The 20816-nt window shown below is 41.7% G+C and overlaps 2 protein-coding genes across 9 annotated transcripts in view; one reads left to right on the top strand and one right to left on the bottom strand.

Annotated features, from left to right (window-relative positions):
• Ltbp1 (latent transforming growth factor beta binding protein 1) overlaps nucleotides 1-20816 on the bottom strand; it is a 399391-nt gene that overhangs the window by 84198 nt on the left and 294377 nt on the right. For all 7 annotated transcript variants that reach the window (XM_006984834.4, XM_076558654.1, XM_076558656.1 and 4 more), the window contains 3 exons: nucleotides 9087-9209; nucleotides 2377-2499; nucleotides 407-529 (listed from right to left, as the gene is read on the bottom strand). In XM_006984834.4, coding sequence (XP_006984896.1) covers nucleotides 407-529; nucleotides 2377-2499; nucleotides 9087-9209 — 369 coding nt within the window. The remainder of the gene's footprint in view (nucleotides 1-406; nucleotides 530-2376; nucleotides 2500-9086; nucleotides 9210-20816) is intronic.
• LOC121825198 (uncharacterized) overlaps nucleotides 1-20816 on the top strand; it is a 42574-nt gene that overhangs the window by 18968 nt on the left and 2790 nt on the right. Inside the window, exons 3-5 of one of the 2 annotated variants that reach the window (XR_013046929.1) lie at nucleotides 6105-6206; nucleotides 16915-18116; nucleotides 19652-20133. Coding sequence is in view for 1 of the 2 variants with exons in the window: in XM_076558657.1 (XP_076414772.1) it covers nucleotides 6105-6206; nucleotides 16915-16964 (152 nt within the window). In the remaining variant the exon portion in view is untranslated. Of the gene's footprint in view, nucleotides 1-6104; nucleotides 6207-16914; nucleotides 18898-19651; nucleotides 20134-20816 lie in introns of those variants that run through there. The other variant, XM_076558657.1, reaches the window with a different exon arrangement.

Below are 20816 nucleotides of genomic sequence, written 5' to 3'. Positions count from 1 at the left end.
CTACAGGTTCTAAGCCACAGTCAACTGCCCGGTGCTAGATGTGTGTGGTGTCTTGTAGAAGTGTTTCATTCAGAAAAACTCAGCTCTTTTAAAGCCAGTAGCTGGTATGGAAAATTCAGCTGTGCTTGCTTGTTTGGGCCATTTGGAAGACAGTTTTGTATAAGTGAGGTTTTATAGTTCAGAACCACGCGCCCAGATTAAGCTATCCATCACTGGTACAAAGAAAACTCGCAATCTCCTCTCTTCTTAGTCTATTCATATGGCAGTGGAAGAAAACACTTTGCAGGAAGCTAACCCTCAATTACGAAGGCAAAGGCTCAGCTCCTGCACAGCAGGTGGGGAGACCCCAGATTGCAGGCCTCAGATCGCAGCGTGTTCTGGTCCTGAGGCAGGAGGTGATGCTTACCCTCACAGTGGTCTCCCAGCACAGATGCTCTGTAACCCTGGTTGCACACACACTGGAAGGAGCCCTCCGTGTTCCTGCATTGCCCATGAGAGCAGAGGTGATGGTGCTGGCATTCGTCAATATCTGTGAGCAAAACGACACAGAGAAAGTGAAATCCATCATTTGCATCAGAGAAGATACAGCAATTTCTGCTTTAAATTGAGCAAGACCTTTCAGTAAGTGATGCATGCTAAGCTGAAAAAAAAAAAAGGGTAACTATAATAGGGAAAATTTTAATAAACTTAAAAATGTAAACCATCTGCATGTGTAAGTTTACTTAAATATGGGTAGCAAATAGCTTGCTGTAATTTGTGAACCTCATTTTGATATATTCAATTTTAACACTTGCTTTGAAAGCACACAGGCTTATAATAGCCTAAAGCAAAGGTCCTCAAATTGTAGTATACAGGCCAAACTCAGCCTACTACAAATTAGTACAAATAAAGCTTTATTTAGAACCACTCTGTTGTCAACCTTTGTTTTTTGAGTAGCACAACATATGCATCCTCAATTCTTTGTCATTTACTTACTGGGCTCTGAGAAACTGGGCTACATTCCTTCCTCCATCCATCCATTCTCATTTGCTCTCTATCTCCCTAAAAACAATGACATTCTGGCCAAATCGAATAGCCCTTCCCCCATTCCTCATCTCACTTGACATCCCACATTGCCACTCACTCACTTCTGCTGGAGACAAACATCCTCAACTTGGGTATCATTGGTCTCAGTCACATGATCCTGAGTCCAGGCACTCACCTGCCATGTATTGCATCCACACATAGTGAGTGACACAGAATACACTGTATGAATCCGAATACTGTACCCTCATGGTTACAATGTAATAACAGACTTCCTGGGGGCAGAAGTCATATTTACCACAATTCTTCAGGATGCCTCAGATAACACCTTGCTGTGGGGTACGCATTCAGCTCACACTACTTGTTGAAGGATCTTTTTTTTTTTAAACATTAGAAAGCATTTCTCCTTTTCTGTCAGCGTTTCTATAAGGTATAACGCATGTATCAGCTCCCACAAGGAATCGGGCTCATTTTTTTTCTCCCACACTGTGGCAGTCATATCTTCGGCTAGACTGTCACAGCATTTGGCAAGTAAAGTGGGTTTTTCCCCTGTTGATGATCTGGTAGGTGGGTGATTCTGGCTATATCCTATCCATCACTGAGTGCCACCTGACAGGCTCTGCCAAAGGACTCTGAATGTGGCAGCCTGGTTATATCATGTGCAGATTTTTGTACCCACTCATTGGTAGGTAAATGAGGTTAGGGATTATAAAGGTAAGCATGTTAAGAGGGATTCTAGAGCAAGTTGCTTAACGTATCCGTGTGCACAAATGTGCTGGTGTTTACCCTATCACTAGGTTAGTGAGGCATTTGATGTTCTAGAAAGGGGATGCCTGGGGAGGTGACAACAATAATAATGGAAGATGCTTTTGTAATCACCATCAGATACTCTTGCTTTTATAACGCTGTCCGTGAATGGTTCTGCTTAGGAAATAGTCTTCACCTCTGAGAATAAGAAGCAAACTATTTCAGTGTACCAAAATTGGCAAAAAAAAAAAAAAAAAAAAAATGGAGGCTAAATACACACTGAAATTATTAACGTTCTATAGCATAATACCAGGCCAATCTACTGACTTTCTCATTGTGGAACCACCGTACCTAAAACCTCAACCTGAATGTAAACGCTTCCATGGAAGTTACTTTATGCAGTAAAGCATTACAAAGACAGTTTTCCTCCTTAATATGATGCTTAGCCCCCGGTCACCAAGGTCCTGTTTTTCCACTTTAACTCACTTCATTTGATTTTATTGACTTGTCTGACTTATGTAAAAGGACGTGGGTTTCGGGACGCTCTGACGACGTAGGCTGTGTCCCGCACCCTAGTCTAAGTCGGTCGTGATGGCGCACGCCTACCTTCACATTGGTCTTTAGCGGCTGACAGCTGATAGCCCTGTCCACAGGTGCACCGGAAGGAGCCGTCAGTGTTTTTGCACTGCCCGTTCATGCACAGGTTCCCTTGTTGACATTCATCGATATCTGTTAACATATGTGGTGACAACTGGTTTTTAGAACGAGACCCGCCACACACACACACACACACACACACACACACACACACACACACACACACACACAGAAGAACATGGTAATCCCTACCGTGTGTTCTGGGGTTACTGTCAACAAACGGCAGTACTTTGGCTGGGCACTAAAAACTTTACCAAGCCAGTAGGTTGGACTGTGCAAGTCAGATGATTGCAAAAGCAACCTACAGCTCCCCGGTATCTCATCCAAACACTCTGCATATAGACAACATAACAACTGGGAGTTGAAGATGAAAGGCAGAACGTAAAGAGCATGGTAACAGCGACTGGAGTCTGTGGGGGCCCACTGCGCTGCATGAAAGACAGAAATAAAACTATCGGGAATAAATGAATCGAAGGCCTGGCAGTTACAGAAGGCAACAGAAGCATATGCTTTCTTTATAACTTGAACTATAAGGTCAAAGAGGTGTGTTAAGTAAGACTGACCTATCTTTCAAAGTAACACAGAAACCATAAAAAAAAATGGTACTGATGTGACATATGATGATAATGACAGATGGGAGAGAAAGTGGTATTGGAGAATTTAATAAAAATGCTTTCAGGGACCCAGCACCTGGGGAGGCTGAGACAGGAGGGCCAGGAGTTCCATCTGTGTAGATACATAGTGAAAGCCTGTCTCAGAAAATTCCAAACAAATATCACATGTTCTCGTTCTCTCTCTCTCTCTCTCTCTCTCTCTCTCTCTCTCTCTCTCTCTCTCTCCCTCTGTATATATGTATGTATATGTTCATGCACATGAGAATGTATAGTTAGGGCACAATGTAGAGATGGGAGTGATCTAAAGATGAGGGGAGGAAGAACCGAGAGAAGCTAATAGGTTACATGTGACATGGAGCAGTAGGGAGCAATATTCTGGGGAAGAAGCAGAGGAAAGGGAGTAGGGGAAGGGAGCAGAAGGTAAGAGTGAGATGTGGCAATAGTGTATGAAAACATCACAGTGAAATCCATTTTTAAATACTAGCCAAACATCAACTGAAAAATAAATAACTCCAAAAGAATAAAAAAAAAAAGAGCGAGAGAGCCTTGACAAAAGATAGAGCAACTGGCTGAGAAAGAATGTAACATTAAAATGGAATACTACCAAGCATTAGTGTCCTTGGAAATGTCATGTATACGAATTGACAGGACCGCAATAAAGCAGGGCTTCATCTATTACGTGGACGTTCCCAACAGAAACAGGGTTGGCTTTCCACCTGGTTCTGCTTGTGTACCGTAATGGTTTATCTTGCCTGCCAACTGGACGCGCTCTAGCTTCACCTCAGTGACAAACCTCTCTGCTACGTGTGTGTATGAGAGATTTTCAAGATTAGGTTAACTGAGGTGGAAAGAGCCACACTCTAACTGCCAACCTGTACAAAAAGGGGAAAGCAAGCTGTGAGCCAGCGCTCGCCCACCCTACCCTCACCTTCCTCACTGTGGATACAGTATGGCAGCCATCTTGAGTTCCTACCATCATGACTCCCCATCAAACTATGAGTTAAAGTAGGCTCTCTCTCTCTCCCTCTCTGGTTGTATTTGTCCCAACAAGGCAGAAAGTTAACTAATACAGCTACTGTATGGTTCTGTCCTAATTTGTGAATTCTGTCCTGCTTCATCTGCATCGGCCCTGCCTAAGTGTGTTCTGCTGGACAGCTCGCAATGTACAAGAATTTGTAATTACTAAAATGCAGTACAGTTGTTCCTCACCACCTGAACCACAGGCCTCTGAGGACAGGAGGAGGGCAACATACACGAACCTCACTAGCCTTCTCTCGGACCTGACCAGCAAGGCATAGAACAACTAAGAGAGCTGTCAAGAAGCCGTGCTCTATGGCCGATGGACAAGCTATAACTATTGTTTGCCTCTAAAAACGTCTTACTTCAAATGTGTCTCAAAGGGTTTCCCAGGAATTCCCATTCACTGTACAGCCCTAGTATGATTGACAGTTGCCATTTTTCTGAGCAAAGTTGGGTTTCTTAATCTCTAATGTAGTATTAACCCTCTGACCCTTATCCTGAGGAAACTTAGATGTCAAATTATTCCAAGTTTCCCAACATAACATAAAGCATCCACATTACGAATACACTTAGGGTTCAAAGATTTGTTTCTCATTTTACTTTATTTTCCATTGCATTTGCTTTCATTGATTAAAATCTTAAAATCGTTTTTATCTACTTCACTGGTTGGGTCAGTGGCTCCTTTTATTTATTAATAATTCCTGTTTGTACACAGAGGCACTGAATCATTAAGCCAAGTTTCATCCTCAGAATTATGTTGTGCCTTCCCAGAATCCTCAGTTTATTAGCATTAGGAGTGGTTGTAGACACCTCTGTGCTTTGTATGAAAACACTTGAGGCATCAGTGCACAAACTTGAGGCCAAAACCAGTTCTTGCTGGATCTCACATCACATCTATCAGAATTTTTAGTGCTTTGGCATCTTTCTGACGTTCTCATAGATGATGGTGAATTAGGTATTCCCACATGAAGGTATTTGCCAAGAGGCTAGGCACTCCATTCCAAGTACCATCAAGGTACGCCAGACATCACTTAAGCTACTTGTTTATGTTGGGAAGACTGCCCAAAGCCATTTATTATAAGCCATGACGCAGACACCTGGGATCTCAAGGCATGTCATTATCTTGCACAAAATGCTCTCTCTGTCTTTAAGGTGACCAAAGGGAAAGAGGCACCCTAGTTTTAGAGATAAATTTTTTCTTTTCCAATGAAGGTCAGAATTATTGAAACAGGGAATATTAAATTAGGCATTTAGGATACATCTTACTTTTAACAAATCCTATTGTGACAAGTCCTGTCCAGAGAAAAAGATATAGATTGTCTATGTCTGTTTATAAAGTTAAGGCATTCATTGATTTACATATATATATATATATATATATATATATATATATATGTATGAATGTAATTGCCAAACTGTTTGGGCAATGGTCAAAAGCAAGACAGTTATACCAGCCATGCACTCAGTGTGTGTCTACTCTGTCATCCCTTTCGAGAGTAGAGGTTGCTAACATTGCATGACATAAAGTCTAGAAGTCTGAGGTTATTCATACACGGTCTCACAGTGATCCACAAGAAAAGCCACTATGAAAGAAGCAGTGAGAACATTACACACACTTACACACACACACACACACACACACACACACACACAAAATGTTAAGAGTCAATGTTATATATATTTATATATGTTATATACGCTATAATGTTAAAAGTAAGAAGCAATGAATTAATACATTGAAACATTAGATATACTCAGAGTCTCAAAAAAGCCACCAGGCCATTTAACAAGGTAAAGACAAAGTAAACATTAGGGACTGTCAACAAAGCAAGATTGGTGGAGTTCCTTGGATATAAGGAAGGAACAGGTTTATGATCTGGGATGAAACTAATAATGTAAGATGTTCTTTAAGGAAAATAACTAAGGAAAAAAGTTGTTCTTAGTAGAGAAAGGAAAGGCTTTGGTAGCAGAGTAATGAGAGCAGTTAGCCATGATGTAGATGCCCCGAGCACAAAATAAGAATTTCCCTTTATTCTATCCTAGACTCCAGTGGGGAGACTCAGAGTGGAGGGCTGGGTGGAAAGACAAGCAAAGCCAACAGCCCCTCCCCAGCTCGATCTCTGCACCGTGCTATTTCCTCCCCTGGTAAGTCTTCCTTCCCTTGTTTTCAGTATCTATGACCAGGTTCAGACAGCAACACCTCTTCAAGGCTTTCCCAGCACACAAGCAGAACCAACCATACTTCTTGGATTTAACAAGGCTTTTCTCGTTGCCTCTAATGTCACAAACACCACCAAAACTGCCATGTCCCTTTCTTCATACACACCAACTTATTCTCCAGAAGCACCCCCTACGTGGAATTAAGTGCAATCTTCATATTGACTCTGGCAGTTAGTTACCATGACTGATCCCTTATGCATATAAGGAAAGTGGCCCATGGTGAACTAAGGGAGCCTATTTAAAACAGTAGCTTATAAGTGTTAAAGCCAAGAACTGGTAGACCTTGTCTCTTTAAAGAAGGTCTAGGGATGGAACCCAGGACTTTTTACATGCTAAACATGCACAGGGCCACTGGTCTACATCTTCATCCATCCCCTTTGTATAAAACCTAAAACCTGGACTTTGAATTTCACACATTTTCTCCCAGCCCTCTTCCTTTCTTAGTCAACCCAGGGTTCTACATTGTGTTCGGTTATCTTATTTCCCAGTCAGTGACCTATCCTGAAGAGCAGAGGCCAGGATCCTGTACCACGTCTTTTTTGTGATACCTTTTTTAGGTGACATCTTTATCATGATTGGACCGGGCAGATACAGATTTTTAGAGAAAACAATGTAGACAGGAAGTGTTCTGGTCATTGAACACATGAATCAGTGGCCTGTGTCATTCTCACGACAACAGTGCTAACTTTAGCCTTCACTGTTTGGTTAAGATAGCTACACTTGCTGGAATTAAGTGGGGCTCTAGGGAGAGCTATCAGAGAGCAGAAGACTCAACTGTTTGGGCCATGGTCAAAAGCAAGACAGTTGTACCGGCCATGCACTCAATGTGTGTCTACTCCGAGCGTCATCCCTTTCGAGAGTAGAGGTTGCTAACATAGCATGACATACAGTGTAGAAGTCTGAGGTTATTCGTGCATGGTTTCACAGTGATCCATGAGAAAAGTCACTATGAAAGAAGCAGGGAGGAAGGAGGTGGGGATGGAATGTCAGCGACTCACGAGCAAGCAGGTGGGTCTAAATAAGCCCAGAACACTCAGACAGCATGATGTTGACTTGAAGAGCTCAGAGACTAAAAGCTGAAGAGAGCAACAGGGGCAATTAAATTGGGATATGAGATGGAGACAGAGCTTTCATCAACAGTAGATTAAAAAAAAAAACCAGGGAAGTAAAATGATAGGATATGGTTATAAAGGAAACATATCAAATAAATATGAATTATCAGCAACATCTAAGGTTCAAGATCTTTGTTCACTGTTACCCTGGTAAGTGTGGTGGGGTGAGATTAAGAGATGGGAGAGAAATTCTAGATAGTTCCTATGTAGAGCTTGGCCTGAGAAGATGCATATCTTAAGGAGTCAACAGGAAAGGTGTGAGGATGGGTGGGCAGAGAGAGGATGGGGAGAAATGGAGATGTGTCTATTGTACGTCATTCATAGGAACCGGCTGGTATTCCACTGTGAGCAAGGAACAGGGCGCCCAATCCAATGCCTTTGGGGTCCCTGCTGCAAGCAGAGAATGGCTCATCTTCCTACAGAGCACTGGGACATTCCTTTATTCCTTGACTACTGCAAGGAGAACTTAATAGCCCAGCTCCTTCACTTAAAGTGCGATATTAACTTAGGAAAGAAGAGAAACCTGTATTTATTTCCTGATTTGGGCCTTAGGAAGAACATGCTTTGGGGTACAAATGCAGTGGAAGAAAAGTAGAACAACCTATAGTTTGGTTGTAAGGGGGGAAAATAATCAATATTTAGGAGCTGAGGAAATGGCTCGGGGGGCGGGGGGGGGGAAGAGTGCTTACTCAGCAAGCACGAGGACCTGAGTTCGGATCCCCCACAGCCATATCGAAAGCAGGAATGGCTGTGTGTGCTTTGTAGCTCCAGCTCCAGAAAATGGACACAGGCCCATCCCAAGAGCTTACAGGCCAATCAGCTCAGCTGAGCAAGTTTTCAACTCAATGAAAGACTTCTTGATGTTCTGCTGTGGCTTTTACATTTATGTGCACGGATACACACACACACAAAATTACAATTTGTTAAAAAAGAATTATTAAGAGCAAAGTTAGGGAAACTACAGACCAATTATACTGTACCATAAAAAGGCATGTCATATATACATGCATGTACAAAGGCACACACACATATATGAATGTGTGTTAAGAGATTATACATGCTTATTTAAAAATAAAAAGCTTGATAAATATAAAAAGCTATTAATAGAAATGTATAAAGAACAAATGTAAATTGTTAATAAATAAAAGTTATTAATAAATATTAATAACTGCAGGTGTTTAAAAGAGTTGTTAAGGAAATAAGGACACAAAAATTAAACTTCTTAGAGTTAAAAGAAATATACATTTAAGAACTAAAATGGATATTTTCCTATTTACTATTGCATACATCCAAATATTTCCACAGTTACAGATAAGTAATTTTAAAGCTGAAGCAAAGGTTTATTTTAAAAAGAGATCTGTCAACAACGAGAAGTTGGGGAAACCATGACAAGATATTAGGAGTATTGTGTGACCTTTAAAAATAATGTTCGGAGAGTTAATAAGAGCATGTAAAATGTGTATTAACATACAAATGACAAAAGGCAGATGAAAACTTTGCATATCACATCCAGGGTTCAAGACACATGACATTTATAAATCCATCCTGGATTTACCCACAAGGAGCCAAATATGCTTTAAGGAGATCAACAGGAAAAAACCCCACAGGAGCGTGGTCCATTTTTAAGGCCAGCCACTCAATTCTGCTGATGAAAGAAGTTCAAACGCAGTGGAAAGCATGACCACAACATTACCTTGACAGTGTCTGTGGTCCGGCGTGGGGCTGTAGCCCCTGTGGCAGGAACACATGTAGGAGCCTTCGAGGTTGGTGCAGGAACCGTTAGTGCAGACCTTGGGCTGCTGGCATTCGTCCACATCTTACAAGACGTCGCGTGTAATGGAAAGAAACAAGAAGAGAGGAAAAGAAAACGTGAGTCGAATCAAGCTTGATTAGAGATGGGAAGAGCAGACCTCCGGAAGACCAAGCGGATTCTTGGACTTCTGAGATACTCCTGACAAGAAGCAGGAGCTGTGCTTCGGAGTGGACCATGGCTCTGTGCTTCAGGAACTTTCTAAGCACAATGAAGACGGGACCAAATGAGCTGTAAACAAATCAAAAGAGCATTGGGGGGCCTGTTGTAAGTGAGGGTGGGAATGGTAATTTTAGGCCAATATGTCCCGCAAGGGAAAAAAAAAATCTCTAGAGAAAGAGGTGGGGATCATTCTGGGAGGTGATGGATCCAGGAAGATGAGAGCGCCTTTGGAAACAAAATCTGTGACTCGGGGCCTAGAAAGGCACCCCTGGGCTACAACTGAAGGAAGAAAGTCATACACACCACCACCGGGCATGAATTGGCATGATAAAACCAATCCCGGGCTGCTTCTTGAGAGGCTAATTGGGCAGCTAGAAGGGAGCCTGCAGATTCGACAAACAGAGGCCACAGTCATAGTAGCAGCTGCTACTTATGGGACTGCATATGGGCACAGAATGTTCTCTATAACTGTAGCAAAATGAACATGGGACACACATTTCCGAGAGAAAGGAACTGATACTTAGGGAAGTTCAGTATCTTGCCCAAGGTTACAGGGTTAGAAAATGTTGATGATTCTGGGGCTGGAGATAATGGTTTAACATGTTCATCCAGAGGTCCCAGGTTCAATTCCCAACATCCACATGGCAGCTCACAGTTGTCTGTAACTCCAGTTCTGGAGGACCAGGTGCCCCATTCTGGTCTCAGAGGATACCAGACCCACACATGGGGTACATACATACATGCAGGCAAAATACCCAGACACATAAAATAAAATAAAATTTTAAAAAGAAAGAAAGAAAATGGCAGTTCTGAGATTTGAATCCAAAGCTCATTTAAAAAGCAAAACAAAACCCAGTAACACGTTTCTGTCATGGGCAAACTTAAGCCCTGTGGGAAAAAAACAGAGAGCTGGTGAGTTTGGGTAGCTTTTTAACTATTTGCTAACCATATTCATACTGAAAATAATTAAGTTTTCACTGGTTTCATTTACCAATCATCCATTGAGTGGATGCTCTATGCTTGCTACTAAGAAGGAAGAGGCCAGGAGAGAAGTCTCAGTTGGTAGAGAGTTTGCCATACAACTGTGAGGACCAGACTCTGGAATCTCAGAACCCATTTAAATGGGCACGGTGGCCTCCTGTCATCCTGGCACTCAGGAGACAGAGACAGGGAATTCCTGGAAAAAGTTGGTTAAGCAGACTACCAAAAATTGCCAGCCCTGGGTTCAATGAGAGACCCTACCTCAATATATAAAATCAGCCTTGACTGCTGAGGACTCCTAAGGTCAACCTTGGGCTTCCACATACATGTGCACACACCCATGCTCACACGTACATGTGAATGTGCATATACACCAAAAGCCAGTTTTGAAATTCTGTGCCCCATTTGAATGCTCTTAGGTAAGTCACTCATGATTGTTGTGGGGACCTACATGTGTGTAGCATCAATAATCAAAGAGGAAAACCTTCAGAACTGCTAAAACGCCACACGTCACTTTAATTTAGTCTAAGTATTATTAGCCTATAACTTAATCAAAACACCTTTTTTAAGATTTATTTTTATCTTAAATATTGTGTGTGTGTGTGTGTGTGTGTGTGTGTGTGTGTGTGTGTGTGTGTCTGTATGTGTGAGGGCATGTGTACATGAGTGGCCCTCTTCTCTGCTGAAATTGGAGTTATAAGCAGTTATGAGTCACCCAACATGGGTACTAGAAACTGAACTTAGGTCCTCTGCAAGAACAGCATGAGCTCTTAGCTTCTAAGCTATTTCTCCAGCCAAATCAAACCATCACAATCATGAAGGCTCTTCAATACATTTATTCCATTTTTCACTGTTCACTGAGAAAGTGAAAATACCATTGTCTATCCTCTGAAGGCAGCATGCCAGCAGACCGGCACAGATTTTGCCTTCATTTAGCCACCCACAGCTTGGATTACTCTTATGCTCATTGCATTTTAAGAAGATCGTTTTCTTTCTTAAGAGAGAACTCAGAAAGCAAGTTAGACTAAAACACAGCAGAGGCACATCTGGAGGTGTGCATTCCATGTGCGCACTGAGGAAGAAGCCATTGGCATTGCCCACGGAGGAGCTCAGTGTTGCTTTAAAAAAAAAAAACAACCCTAATTACGGTGCACTAATCTTCGCTTCTGACAACAGCAAATAGTACTTCCAGGCCGTCTCATTACCCATCCTTTCTTTGCTTGTGGGAACCTACTTTGGTAAACACTGAGAGCAAACAACTTGAAAGAAGATGCCAAGAGTTGGGTCCAAAGTAAATAGTGGAACAGAACAAGCCTAGACGCAGGGCATGTAAAATTCCAGACGGCAGCAAGAGAATGTCATGTCTAGTATCTGGTTTGGTTTCAAAAATGTTAACAAGTTCAGAAATGTATGGACTCTCTGTTTAATTACTCATGTCCCAGCAAAAGTGATTTACAGAGCTATAGAACGTAACAGCAAAGCCTGTTCCTATGGCCATATTTTATTTAAATTGCAGACACTGCAGATTGCCATGCATGGGATCCTTACAAAGTTGACTTTTTTTTTAAAAAAAAAAAAAGCTATTACCATGATTAATGATGAAGCAGGATGCTGTGTAACATGTAGGGCCTTTTCCTATGTTTATCCTTTTCTTTACTTATTACAGACAGAATTGCACAAAACTAGTCATTTCCGTAGACAAACCAGTTAGAGTCGAATGGGTGCATGGCCTTGATGGAGATTAAGCTCTGGAAGGAATAACGTGTAGTAAAATATCCCCCAAGGAATTTCTACAAATAAGGAAGGTAGCTACAGAGCAGCACCCACCCCCAACACACACATACACACATACACACACAGACACACACACACAGAAAAAAAGAGAGAGAATGCTTGACCAATACACGAAGAACAAAGTAAACTCCATAATGTATCCCGAGGCCAAAACTGACCACATACTCTCTTTTCTTTATGGTGTTTCCTACATTATCCTATGGTGCCACCAAGCACTCCAAGGTTCATGGCAGAAACCTGGCATCATCTCTTCTACATGCCCCCTCTCCCTCTATCTCCATATTCTATGATTGCCGAGCTATTTCGACCTACTTCCAAGGGACCACTCCAGTATACCGATTTCATTTCATTATTTCATTTCATTTCTATGACTCCCATGTCTTCTCCCCTGGACTGCTGTCGTCATTTTAAAATTAAGTTTTTAAAAGACTCGCCATCTCTACTCCATTATCTAGCTTATAGTCAGAACAAAGTCTCTAAAATGCAAGTCTGAGCAATCATTTGCTCATATACTGTAACATTTTTCAAAAGTGTCCAGTATTTTTAAATTTAGCCAAGGACCAAAAAAATTAAAAATAAAAAAAACCAAAACCAAAAACATGTGGACCTTGGTGATATCAGAAGTTTAAGGCCCCATACTTCTTATTTCTAACCTTTGGGATAGTCTCCCACCAATATACCACAGGAAGTGAGATAGACCCTGCCAATCTACCATCTGCCCTTAACCAATAGAAAGAGACAGTCATGTCTTTGGTTTCCCACATTAGAGTTCAAGGCTCATGTTACTACAGCCTATGGTCATATAGAATATGCATACTACCCAAAAATTTCCAATGCATAATGAGTTCAAACAGTCTCGGTTTCTTATCTCAGATAGGAAATTTATCAAGGAAAAAAAAAACAAAAAACAAAAAAAACACCACCTTAGACAGATGGGTTCCACACTCCACAATTGGCTGTTAGGGTGTACCAACCTAGTGTCTACCATTCACTGAACTAAACTGAACTTCGCAGAGTAAGAAAATGGCAACGGTTTACAAAGTCAGACTTTTACGGCTCTAACAGCTCAAAGATTTATGTACACATCTTATTATGCAACCACTGGTTCCGAATTGATTCTTATCATCTACAGTGTCCTGAGAGACTGAGAAATGCCTAGCTCAAAACTCAGGATGCCAGGGCAGCAGGATGTGTTGTGTGAGTGCTCTAACAACCGGGTGATGATTTCTTCCTCCTGAGCTCTGGCTGGCTCTTAGAACAGCCCTTCCTTTTACAAACCTCCCACACCTTTGTTTGAGTCAAACATTGTGCAGTTCTTCGTCAGGATTGACATGCAGATCGAGTGGCAGATACATCCGCAATCCCACGCGATCCCACCTTCTTTCCTCTTTCTGGGGAAATGAGGACATGCACCTCCCTCAGCCCGCGGGCAACTTTCAGGTCTCCACAACTTCACAAAGATGTCTCCCAGCAGGCTAGCAATCCCACCTTGTTAATTCTCACTGCCTGGCAATGTCATCCATGTGAGTCAGGAATCTCTTTTGAACTTTCCTAATATCCTGGGAACAGGCCCCTATGGCCTCAGATCCCTCACTGTTGGGCATGAACTACCAGGTGCAGAGGGACTGAGGAGGCTGGGAGGCTGCATCCGCCCAGTCATGTTCTTCTTGCTCTTACACATCACCTGTCAGTTCCTTGGAATTGGCTCGAATTTGTCCCAGAGCGGTAATTTACATGCATTATTTCCTGTATTTTCAAGGAGATGAATCTGTCAACAACATGAGGCAATCGTTTCTCTGAAGCCATCCAACCACAATTAATTCCTTAGTCACCCACATAGACTTCAGGCAATGACATCCTTTTGAACTAAGAAAAAAAGCATCATATTCCAGTAATACAGCCACATAAATGGGGAGGCTAATCACCCCCTCACCCAAATGTGTTCTAACTGTAGCGCCCCCTCAACTGTTCTCCATGTGTAATCCTTCACAGGAAGGATAGGAGAATGTATCTGACAGGCAATCAAGCCTGGAGAAATGAGAGACAGATGTTGATTGTGCCAACATGGCGAGACCATCTCAGCTGTACTGAAGGTTCAGTAAATCCCAGGATCTTAGGCCCCCTGTCAATTCTGATGAAGTTAAAAATACGAAACAGCAAGCTGCTGACAAGACCCTGCTACACAATCGACAGAGAACCACTTTTTTTTCCTCTCTCTTCAGAACTTGGAAGGAGCCAAGACTCTCTACTTCCTATACCAACAGCCAAGGATGACCTCAGAAAAATCAATCCCAAACTACATCTAGTCACAGGCTTCCTATCTTACTGTCCAAAGGAAGACTACGCTTCAGGAAAACACTACTATAGTTAAGGGTGTTGCAGAACTACCATCCTTCTATGACAAATTGAATTCCTTTATCGTTTCTTTTATATTGCTTTGTCAGTTAATTTTCTTTCATGTAGAGGAGGGGCACACCAGATTTTATACAGATGGAAACACTGGATTTGGAGAGAAAAGACCTGGGATTTCGTTTTCATTCTTTTACTTACTACATGTAGCTCCCAGGAAGCTGAATAAGCTGTCTGAGAATCCACTTGTGTTTCCAACCTACGGGCTGCTGGCTATGAAGAGCAAGTGAGAAAATCAAGTGAAAGTTCCCCAACAACTATATAAAGAAAAGTTTTTATTCTTGTCATACAGCTGTGGTTTCTGTAACCAATAATAGGAACTTTTTCCCCAAGGTGGTGAAATAATTCTATATCGAAAACAATAAAACACTAAAGAAAAAAATGGAAGAAGACAGCAGAAGATGAAAAGACCTCCCAATGCTCATGGGTTGGTAGAATTAACACTGTGAAAACAGCCAGATTTCTGAAAGCAAACTGCATATTCATTCAATGCACTCCCATCAAAATTCCAATGACATGATTTTTTTTTGTTGTTGTTGTTTTGTTTTTTTTTTTACAAAACTAGAAATACATTCTGAAATCCATATGGAAGTGCAAGGGACCACAAATAACCAGGTCAATCCTAAGCAGAAAGAGCAATGTGGTAGCTACTGACAATATCTGAGCTCAAATTATACTACAGAGCCAAAGTAACAAAACTGGTACTAGCACAAACATAAGCAGACCAATGCTCTAGAATAGAGAACATTGAAATGACCCATGCAACCATATCCACCTAAATTTTGACAAAGTTGTCAAAAAATATATTGGAAAAGAGAGCCTCTTTAAGAGCATTGGGAAAACTACATATTTGTAAGTCAAAGAAGGAAACCAGATCTTTATCTCAATTAAAAATAGATCAAAGACTTTCATGTAAGACCCAACACCCTGAAGCTGCTAAGAGAAAACATAGAAAATACATTTCAAGACATAGCATAGCCAGAGATTTCTTGAATAGAACCCCAAAAACACAGGCAACAAACCCAAGAATTGACATGTCATAATGATCGGGATTCAGCATAGAAAAAGAAATAATCATAAAATAGACAACCTACAGAATTCTGAGGGAAAAAAATATTTGCCAACCATATATCAGACATGGGATTGATTCCTCCATTATATAAAGAACTACAAAAATTAAACAGCAAGACACAAGTCATCCAAGCAATAAATGGAGCAATGAAATGAATAGACAGTTCTGAATAGAAACACAAATGGCCAATAAATATTTGAAAATGTATCAATATTCTTAGACACAGGGTAGATACCAAGTAAAACTGCCTTGAGATTCCATCTCACTAGCTATCAAGAAAAGAAATGACAATCAAAGCTGGTGAAGATGTGAGGAAAGAGGCACTCTTATACATAGCTGACAAGAACCCCAACTGGTACAGCCTCTGTAGAAATCAGTGTGAAGACTCTTCAACAAACTAAACACAGAATTCCTACATGGCCCAGATATACCAACCCTGTGTATAGTTCCAAAGCAACCTAGTACAGATAGCAGTACTGCCCATCCATGTTTACTGTTGTGCTGTTAACAATAACTGGGAATTGCAACCAGCCTAGATGAGTAACAACAAGTTAATGGATAAGTGTGGCCATATATGCATGGTATTTTATTCAGCCATAAAGAAAAATGAAATCATATTTGTGGAAAAATAGTGGATCCAGAAATCACTTGTTAAGCAAAAATAATCTAGGCTCACAAGACATATATGTGAGATGTGTGTGTGTGTGTGTGTGTGTGTGTGTGTGTGTGTGTGTGTAAATGGGACCACGAGAGGGGAGGAAGAAATCTTAAGAGAAGGACAAGGCAGTTGGAGGATTAAATGAACATGCAGGATAGGAAAGCAGGAATGAGGACTGCTTAGGGAGAAGGGAATCAGTGAGAGATACGCGGGCAGCGTGGGGCTGGGCAGCGGTTCCGGGAAACAAACGAGAATAAAGTCTCTTGACCTCATGGACCCAGATGCTGTCAGGAGCCCCACCTCTTTGCATGACACATTAAATATACAGTGTAGGGAATTCTGTTGTTTCCACACTTGTGGGTCTTCTCTCTCACCCGGTGGACACACAGTCAAGAGCTCAGTAAAAACTGACGAGAAGACTCCTGTGCCACACAATGACTGAGGCATAAGACTGGTGTTTGTGTATTCTACAGAATGTGCTCATCTACCATATGAAGCAAAAAGGCTTCTGCAGAACCAAGTCTTTGGTTTCATAGCAGTCTAGCAATGCTCACATATTCCGTAAAAGTTATCTCTGAGGCCCGAATTCTGAAAACAAGCTGTAAACAATGTGTTCTCCATGTTTATCCTCCTAGGGCTCCGAGCCTGGTCAAGACTGTGGACACGAAGTTATTCAAATGCCTGAGGCCTACCGCACCGAGAAGGCTTTCATGGAAGCCAGGCTGTTACCCCAAAAAGATTAACCAAGAAGTAATACTCGCACAAAACTCCAAAAACTCGTGCTCCTGGGTCATGTGGTCTACCACAGACTCAACTACAAAGCAAGACAGTACAGTGAACCTAAGAAGGGTGGGCCGCACACACCCAGTTGGTACAAACCTTCTGGGTTGTAAAGGCGAGCAAACAGAATGACGGACCAAGACAGGAAACAGCCAGCACTAATAGAACAGCCCAATCCATCATAAAGCCTAATGCTTATTAGGAACCATTATTGACTCCACAGAGACATACCCGAACCCCTAAGAAGTATATCCCACCAATATGAAAGTACGAAAAGGTTAAAATGAAACCACAAAATTAGTTCATATTAGAAAGTTCATATAGCAGAAGGAGAGTTAAAAAAAAAAAAAAACCCTACATGCTATGGGCTTGAAGAAGCCAAAGAGTGCATAGTTACACAGAACATGTGACATAGTTTACTTAACATAGCACTGCTGTGTTTTTATTCCAGGACAATGGTAATAATGAGGCAACATGGTTGGGAAGTTGTATTTATTGGACCCAATCATATGTCAGACCACATGCTTCATATTGCTTATTTAATCCCGGTGACAGGTCATCCAAAGATGTTTCAATCCTTCTTTGGTACATTACAGATAATGAAAGTAAACTTCAGGGAGGTTACATGGCCCAACTCACACCTAATCTCAGAGATACTGACTGTCCCTATAAAGAATGAACCATCAGGGTAGTCCCTAGGGAATGGCTTTCATCAATCAGGCTAGCCATAAGCAAAGCCTGTAAACGGATGACCTACTAGGCTGCCTTCCCTTATAAGAGGTCCTGGTTTAAAGAGCCAGCTGGAACTGGCTATCACCCAGGATGATGAAACAGACGTTAAAGTCAGGACCAGCTTGGCAACAAGGGCAGGTTGAACACCAGGTCCACGCAGTGCAGCGCCCCGTGATGAAAGGGGTCACTGGGAGAGCACTGGAATGGACAGCTCAGGGAGTAGCTATGGATACACAACAGCCAAGAGGAGCTGACAGAAGACACTGAAGAATGATGTGCTAGGTAGAGCGTGGACCCCAGGGATGTCTCAAGTGGACAATAAATGGTAAAGAATGGAGCACTATGTACCCTGAGCCAAACAATAGGAAAAAAGACAGCCCCCCACCCCAGACGATACCTCCTGATGTTTTACCTGTTTTGACACAACTTCTGTTCTGATTCATAAGCCAGAGGACTGCATTGATAGGTAGCATCAGATTATACTGCATACACACTGACCGGTCATGAATGACCTACACAAGTTCAGCCTTTACTCAGACCCAATCTTCAAAGTACAAAACAAATCCTCAAGAATATGAGGGCTGAAATGGACTTCATTTTTTATTTTTATTTTATTTTGGTTTTTCGAGACAGGGTTTCTCTGTGTAGCCTTGGCTGCCCTGGATCTCACTCTGTAGACCAGGCTGGCCTCAAACTCACAGAGATCCACCTGGCTCTGCCTCCTGAATGTTGGGATTAAAGGCATGTGCCACCACCGCCTGGCCTTCATTTTTAAATTCATTTTTAGTTAGCAGGCAAAATAAAAAGTTCCTTTATGCCATTTCCATGTACCTCTTTTCCTTGTATGGACATAGCCATTTTTTTTTTTTAATTTTTAAAGGGATTTCTTCTTTAAGATTTATTTTATTCTGTTTTGTGTATATCCCGTATGTGCAATGCCAGTAGGGATCAGAAGAGGGCGCTGGATCCCCTGAAATTGAAGTTACTGACGGTTGTGAGCAGCCATAGGCATGCTGGGAACTGAACTTTCACCCTCCTCAAGAGCAGCAAATCAGGAGCCATCTCTCCAACCCCAAACAGCCATTCTTAATGAAGCCTCCTAACAGAAACAGAAACAAAACAAAAACAAAAACCCCAACCCAGCCTAACTGGCATGCATATAGACAAGATCTGAAGAAAGACAAAGTCTACTAATAGTATATAAGACATAGCAGTTGTTTGAATACACGAATGTACAGCCCATGAGAGCAGACAAAGACCACTAAGGTGCGGAAACACCACGGCCATGTGGTCAGGGACTGTCTTCTCTAGAGTTGGGGACTAATGAGTCCTAAACCTAGGATTTTCCTCAAAAAAAGAAAAAAAAAAAAGTGACTACAGAACATCCAAAGCTATTAATGTTCTTAACACAAAGTTTTCAATTAAAAAGGAAGGGAAAAGCAGATTGTGAAAATATCCTAACTTATCTGAAATCAGGGGATATTTACAAAACAGATATCAAGCTGGCAAGATAGTTCAGGAGTTTGTCCTCCAAGAAGAGAAGACCTGAGCCACTACAGGAGTGTGTCTACCAAGATGGAAGACCAGAATTGGATGCCCGGAACCCACATGGAGGGAGAGTATTAACTCTCACAGGCTGTCCTCTGGCCTCTACATGCATGTCACAGCATGTTTACCTGTAAATTCATGTACATAGACACAAGTGAAACAAACACAGTTATAAGAATTTTCTATCAAATATTAGCCACTGGTAACCACTAAGAGATAGAAACAAGCGATTCACAAAGATTATCTTACTACAACATGTCTGAGCGCTCTGAATACCCCCAGAGTCTCTAGTTACCTCCCTTTCTTCTTCAGGCTCATCTCTCTACATAAAACTTACTGCATCGGACTCCTGCGCGATTCACTTGCTGACCTCTGAAGCTGAACGCTAGAGTACAAGTGAACTCAGAAGAGGAACTTTGTGTTGTTCCCTCTCAACCTCTGCTGTTCTAAAAACAACCCGAGGCTCAGAAGGCACTAGAAATATTAATTAAACAAACAAACCAACATACGATGAGATGTGGAGCAATTTGCTCAACTCAGAGATACCCTGCATCTTCTTCGGGGGCTAGAGGACTGGTTTTGGATTCACAGTCTCACTCTACAGTTCAGGCTGGCCTGGAACTTGCTATGTGTCGCGGGCTCTCCTCAAATTCATATTCCTGTTGCCTTGACATCACAGGAACTGGGCTTAAGGCATGTGTCATGCTTGGCTAATACTGCACCTTCTAAAAAGTATTTCAGAGTACCCAAGAATGGAGCTGGAAACTGAAAAGTACAGGCGCAAGACAGGAGAGGTCAGCATTCATTAGCATCGTCAAAAAATTTTATAATTCTAACCAGATTGTTCTCTCTCTCTCTCTCTCTCTCTCTCTCTCTCTCTCTCTCTCTCTCTCTCTCTCTCTCTCTCTGATTGTGTGTGTGTGTGTGTGTGTGTGTGCGTGCGTGTGTGTATAAAATGAGCTGGCACAGAGGACGTGAAGTTCTAAAAGGAACAAATAATTTTGATTGATCCAAACTACCCCAATAGGATTTTAAATAAAATATATGTGTGGGTATGTAATATATGCTTTCCATCCCACTCAAATTTTCAATACTAGAAGCTCTGTTACCAATAAAAAGGTTAAGATGGAAAATTGGTTTCAGTGTAATCTATAAAAATCCCTCATGGGAAATTGAAAAGAGTGGCAAGTTCAATATACGAACAACGATGGAATGGCAATGCTACTTTGGGAGCGAGTCTTGATCTGTATATGATAGAGCCTGACATGTTAGCCAAAGCAGAAGGGAAAAGCATACCACCTACTCTTCACACGGGGAAATATGAAACCTTAGCAATGCAAACACCCGAAGCCCGAGTATGGCGTTGGTCTAGGTGAGCAACAGAGTGACCTATAAGAACCCAGTGTTATTTCTACTCAAGAACCATCACCTGCTCCTTCACCAGTTTAGACACATGACATTAGTGAATCTAAGAGTC

Source organism: Peromyscus maniculatus, chromosome 22, assembly GCF_049852395.1.
Source record: "Peromyscus maniculatus bairdii isolate BWxNUB_F1_BW_parent chromosome 22, HU_Pman_BW_mat_3.1, whole genome shotgun sequence".
Taxonomy (NCBI): domain Eukaryota; kingdom Metazoa; phylum Chordata; class Mammalia; order Rodentia; family Cricetidae; genus Peromyscus; species Peromyscus maniculatus.
This window is presented reverse-complemented; position numbering and strand designations above follow the sequence as displayed.